This window comes from Acyrthosiphon pisum, chromosome X (genome assembly GCF_005508785.2).
Source record: "Acyrthosiphon pisum isolate AL4f chromosome X, pea_aphid_22Mar2018_4r6ur, whole genome shotgun sequence".
Classification (NCBI taxonomy): domain Eukaryota; kingdom Metazoa; phylum Arthropoda; class Insecta; order Hemiptera; family Aphididae; genus Acyrthosiphon; species Acyrthosiphon pisum.
Genome location: NC_042493.1, coordinates 35,876,949 through 35,882,759, shown reverse-complemented (window position 1 = coordinate 35,882,759; position 5,811 = coordinate 35,876,949). Strand labels below are relative to the sequence as shown.

General features: G+C 30.9%; 1 protein-coding gene across 1 annotated transcript; it reads right to left on the bottom strand.

Moving 5' to 3' along the window:
- Window positions 1–3,928: 3,928 nt before the first annotated feature.
- On the bottom strand, window positions 3,929–5,023 carry LOC100575245 (zinc finger BED domain-containing protein 1-like). The gene has a single exon (XM_008180534.1). The coding sequence runs from the start codon at window positions 5,021–5,023 to the stop codon at window positions 3,929–3,931; it is 1,095 nt and encodes a 364-aa protein (XP_008178756.1).
- Window positions 5,024–5,811: the final 788 nt, after the last annotated feature.

Sequence of the window (5,811 nt, the reverse complement as noted above, 5' to 3'; positions counted from 1 at the left end):
GGGCAAATACATATATCTCCCGACTCCCGCTTAGCCATCAGTATGATAGGCGCCGACAGCGCTCCCAGTGTTAATCTGTCTTCCCAATACTAAATAGTAAAAAGATTTTTCTTAAATCACCTTATCGTATTTAACGTTTTAAAGTATTTTACCGGGAGTTCCGTTGCCCCCGAACCTATTTTGACCAGCTGAGGCACGTGGTTATCGGCAGTTAACTATTATTGCGAAAACTACGATGGTCTAAATTAGTTATTTCCCAATTAAATTCTGAAAATGCAATTTGCATAATAAACGCTCGATTACTGAAAAATCAAATTTAAAAACCAACTTAAATTATCTATATAAAATCTAATTTTTGCTTTTTATCAACGGAAATAACTCATTTAGAAACCAGTGAATTATTATTAACTGAATCGCTTAAAATTATACCGAACGTTGAAGTATCATTGGAAAATGTACAAAACCATGACGAATAATTTATTAAAAATAAAATGAAGTGTGTTTTGAGCAAAAATCCGGATATCAAAATAATATTGAAAATCGCTAAAATACTTGATGGAAATATAACTTAAAAATACAGTTTACCAGCTTAACTAACAGGTGAATGTGTACATTTTAAGTATACACCCATCACAGCTGTTGTTGAACAAAATTGTTCAGCTTACACAAATGTATTATCCGACAACCGACGCAAGTTTCTATTTGAAAAAAATCCTTATCGTTCTAGTCAATTCAGAGAAATTATATCAAAAGTGAAACAAAGGAAAGCAGTGGCAATAAATCTACGCATTAATTGTATGTATATTTGTGTATTTTGAGTAAAAACAAAATTATATATAAGTGGGTACCTATATTTTAAAAAAATCTTATATTTTTGTATATTTGTATGTAAGTTTAAAGTTATAAAAAAAGTTGTAAATTAATTTAGAATACATTTTATACAACTTTATATCAATTTAATAATAATATATTAGCACATAATACGTATATAATAAAGTTAAGAATTTACAACAATTCTTTTGATTGTCTTCGCCATCAGTGTCTGAATCGGACTTAGTTGTTTCGTCATTATTTTGTGTTTCGAGTATTTTTGATTGATCATACAAACGCCCAGCTTGTTAAAAAAACGAAAGTGTGTGAGCCCACCATTACACTCTGGGATAAGGTTTCCAACTTTCAAATTGTGTAATGTAGGACAATTCACATTTTATACCATAGTCGCATAGTTTCAGTGGCACAGCCAGAATTTTAAAATTGGGAGTAGGAGAACTGTAGTCTGGATAAACCAAAAATAAAAATAAAAAGACCAGAATATAATATAATAATAACTAACAAAAAATAAATAACATAAATTATTTAATTAGTAACAAACTTAAAAATGTCAGCAAACGCAACTATGCAACTAATGAAAACATAAAAAAATAAAGAATATTCAACATTTCTATGTCTATTTTTGTAAAATGTAGGAATGTAGGATTGTCCTACAAAAAATTTAAAGCTTTGTAGGACGTAGGACAAATCAAACAAATGTAGGACAGTCCTGCCCAATGTAGGATTGTTGGCAACCCTACTCTGGGAAAGTAAAACTTCTTTCATAAGTATTGGGGCCCGTGAAATTATAAGTGAATTAGGGAGAGAGTGAAAAAAATAAATACAATAAAAATAAACGTACACGCCGCCGCCACCGTGCATGATTTGAAAAATAAATAAATAAACAAACATGTTTAATTTTTCGTCACGATATTTTTCCGCCCACACCTCAAGAAATAAGTTTTACTTCAAAACCTCAGGCTCTAAATTTAAAATACGAAATCGCTTTAAAAACATAAATTTGGCCAAATACCCAGCATAAAACCTTTTTTGCTCCAATACTGAGATAGTTATGCTTTTGCATGGATGGCGCCACGCGCACAGTGGTCTGAAAAGTAAATTTAGCTTACATAAAGCTTAATTCAGAAAGTATGTTGAAATGTTATCAAAATGACATATTAATTACAAATTTAAAGTGATTAATATTATTTTTTTGATCTTATTTCCCCTGTGAGTATAAATAAAGCCTTAATTCAAGAATATTTTAGTTATTTTTGTGTTTATTTGATATTTATTTTTGTTGTTAGAGGTAACTACTATAAATAAATGAACAAACAATATTATCGTAATAATAATAATCGTTTATTATACAAAAGATATTATAACATATAATTTACATTTGCCATAGTACGGCTCTTATATTTGTAAAATAATCTTTAAGAATATCTCTTACTCTAACTCCTTCCGTATTTATAAGTCCACCTTCTCCAGAAAATGATCTCATGTTTTTATTTTAATTTGAACATTCCTAATCAAATTGATAGTATACTTTTCCGTTATTTTCCAAGTATGCATCTCGTAACAAATTGTGTAAACGACATGTAACAATGATTAAATCATCAACCGTTATTGGAGCAATATTGATTGGCTAATATAACACTGAATATTTGACACGGCTGTCTGTAATTAAAAACCGTTTTATTGTTATCTCCCCTTGGTGATTTTTGATAAAACGGCCTCAAAATATGTTTATGCAACTTAAATGCCTAATCTCCGAGTATAACGTGAGGTATTATATTATATCAGTACCAGGAAGGGCACAATCTTCTGGAAATTTGAACACACTGTGGCTCTAGTGCGGTTACCGTGGTGTTGTTCTGGTGATGTGTTACAGTGTGGTCAACCGCACTAGCCAGCATACGTTTCGTATTAGACTCCGTTACAGAAGAAATGGGTACACAGGTTTTAGATAGATGAATGAAATAATGAAATAAATAAACACGCTGATTTATTAAGACGCGTTGCGTCGAGAGTTGTTTATTTTACACTATGCGAAATACATAACAGTGGAGTACGTGGTGTCGGGGTCGACGGAATCAGGTGTGCTCGCTGGACGCGCGATCGAGGGAGCGTTTGGTAACGTCGAGTTAGAGGTGCGCGGTGACCGTTGAGGACGTTGCTATTCGGCTGGTCGGTGTGTCGGTCGGTGAACGCATGGTTTCGGACGGATCTTTGGTCGCGTGAAACATGTGGCTTAGAGATGTTAAGTTCGTGAACGAATAGTTCATTTGAACTATTCACTTTGATGAACTATTCTGAACTGTTTCAGTACCTGTAACTTAACAGTTCACAGTTCAAAAAAAAAATTGGTATCATTGTTTTAATGATATAGTTCGTGATTTGTAAACGTCTTTTGAACTTTAGCTGTGATCGGATCAGAATGGTCATGAACTAGATAGTAAGGTACCTTGTCCAGTAAATAGGTTTTATCACTGGTATCTGTTCGTAACACGGTCTAGATTAGAACGAAAATTCGAAATCCTGAAAACAGCTGTTCATAATCAGATACAATAATATCTTAGAAATAAAATATAATATAGATATTAGATATTAGATTTCTGATTGGAATTGAACATTGAAGTATTGAACCACGGATTTATAAAATATTATAATTATATATTATTTTTATTATTATAATATATTATATAATATTATTATAATTGTTATTATATATATATCGGTGGAATGTGGATTGAACTTAATTAATAGTTGCTAGTTAGTCCACACTCCACACCCTGTTACTACTCTAAAAACTAACGCACTAAGAAAAATTAAATTGTGGATACTGGATAGTGGATACCGATCAAGTAAATTTTGTAAATACCTATTACTTTCATAATAATAATAATAATAATAATAATGATTTTCTGTTGATTTATTTCTAATGATTTATTCCTTTTTTCTACCTAGAAAAGATTTTTAACTTATTATTATTACCTATTTAATTAATAAAACATCTCATATTAAATACTAATAGAATGCTAAAGACAAATTTAGTTATCTATAAAAGTAGATTATAAAGTTTATAATTTTAAGTTTAAGATTATATATAAGTTTCTTATAAATTATTATGCAGGAAAATAAGTTGTGATGCTTTTTTTGTATCCAAGCGGTTTCTCTTCAAAGTTATAATCTGGCCAGCTTCTGAAAATATCCTTTCACAAGGAACACTAGTTGCAGTCACACAGAGTCGCTTAATGACAAATTTGTGTAGATGAGGATATATATGTTTTCGTTCATGCCACCATTTCAAAGAATCCTCATGCCGATCTAATAATGGCTCTTTCATATATCTATCCAATTCTATTATTCCGGATGCTGTTGATGTCTGAGTGGCTTTGAATTGTTCTACTTTTTCTTCATAGACTTTCCACAACAAAGATACTGGAGGAGATGGAGATGGAGTTGATGTAGATGTGGAAGGTGTTTTTTCAGCATTGTCTATTTGATTTGATGGTAAGCGAATATTTCCTAAACGTGATCTCAAAAGAGAAAAAGCATTTTTAAATTTGTTATCACTCATAAAGCCATATTTTTTAAACCTCGGATCTAAAATCGAGGCTTGTGCCATTATTTCATTTTCCTCACTGTCACTAAATCTTTTCTTTAATTGATTTTTTAGAGAAATGGCCATTTGGTTTACTTCATACGGCAAAGAAATGTCATTAACATAAGTTTCTATAGTCTGGAACATAGAACTAACTAAAACAATTACCTTTGACACAGACACTGTTTTTTCTGAACTGACTTCGATGGTGACTTCATTAAAAATTTGCAGTACATCAATGGCCTTTTCAACTATATCCCATTCAGCTGGAGTTAAAACTGCAATTTCGGTTTGTAACACAGCTAAAGTTGAAATTACAGCATCTTTGATGGAAACAATTCTCTTCAACATATCATATGTCGAATTCCATCTGGTCACACAGTCTTGCTTTAATTTTAATGTAGGTAGACCCATTTGATTTTGTGTTGAATTAAGTTTTACTAATGCATTACTACTACGTTTAAAAAACTCAACAATTTTTTTTACTTTAGATACTATTACCGAAATATTCTCTAGAGAGTGTTGAACAACAAGATTAATGGAATGGGCGAAACATCCTATATGTCGATAATGTAATTGACATAGCTTTAGAAATATTTGAAGCATTATCGGTAACAATGGCTACAACTTTATTATTCACTTTCCATTCAATTGCTATTTTTTTTAAAAAGGCAGCTAAATTATCTGACGTGTGACGTTGGTCAAAATATTCACAACCAAGACAAACGGAACACATTTTACCGTCACTATCAATAAAATGAGCTGTGACTGCAATTTAGCTCCTATTATTTATACAAGTCCATCCATCTGTTGTTAACTTTTTTTTTTAAATCTTCTAATGTGGAATTGTATAATCTTGGAGCTAGATTTTTAGATACTGTCTGGCGACAAGGAAGCTCGTATCCAGGGTTCAACATTTTTACAAATTTTCTAAATTCCTTATCGTCCACTATAGAAAACGCATAGTATCTAGATCATAAAACAAAAAAAAAATTGAAATAGTGGAATTAAAATGTATTAAGCTAATACAATCTTATTTGAGGCACTGAGCGCAAAAGTGGCCTAACCACTAAATCATCATTCCGAGAAAATTGGCATTAAAGATTTTGTTAATTTAGTTTCAATGTGTACAATTTTATTTTTAATATTTTTTTTTTTTTTATGGTGGTAGGGTTCTTGTCGAAATCCACTGAAGTTAATGTTGAATAGGTCACTTTTGCATTTTTCTTATAACCACTTTATAACTATAAAATGTGGCTTAGTCAAATCTGTAAAAAAGAATCTACCATGTCTTGTCAACTAAATCCTTTTAATCAACATTTTATACAATTTCAAATTAATAACAATATAGGTAGTTTAAGTTCAGACTTATGAAAATATTTATAACACATTTC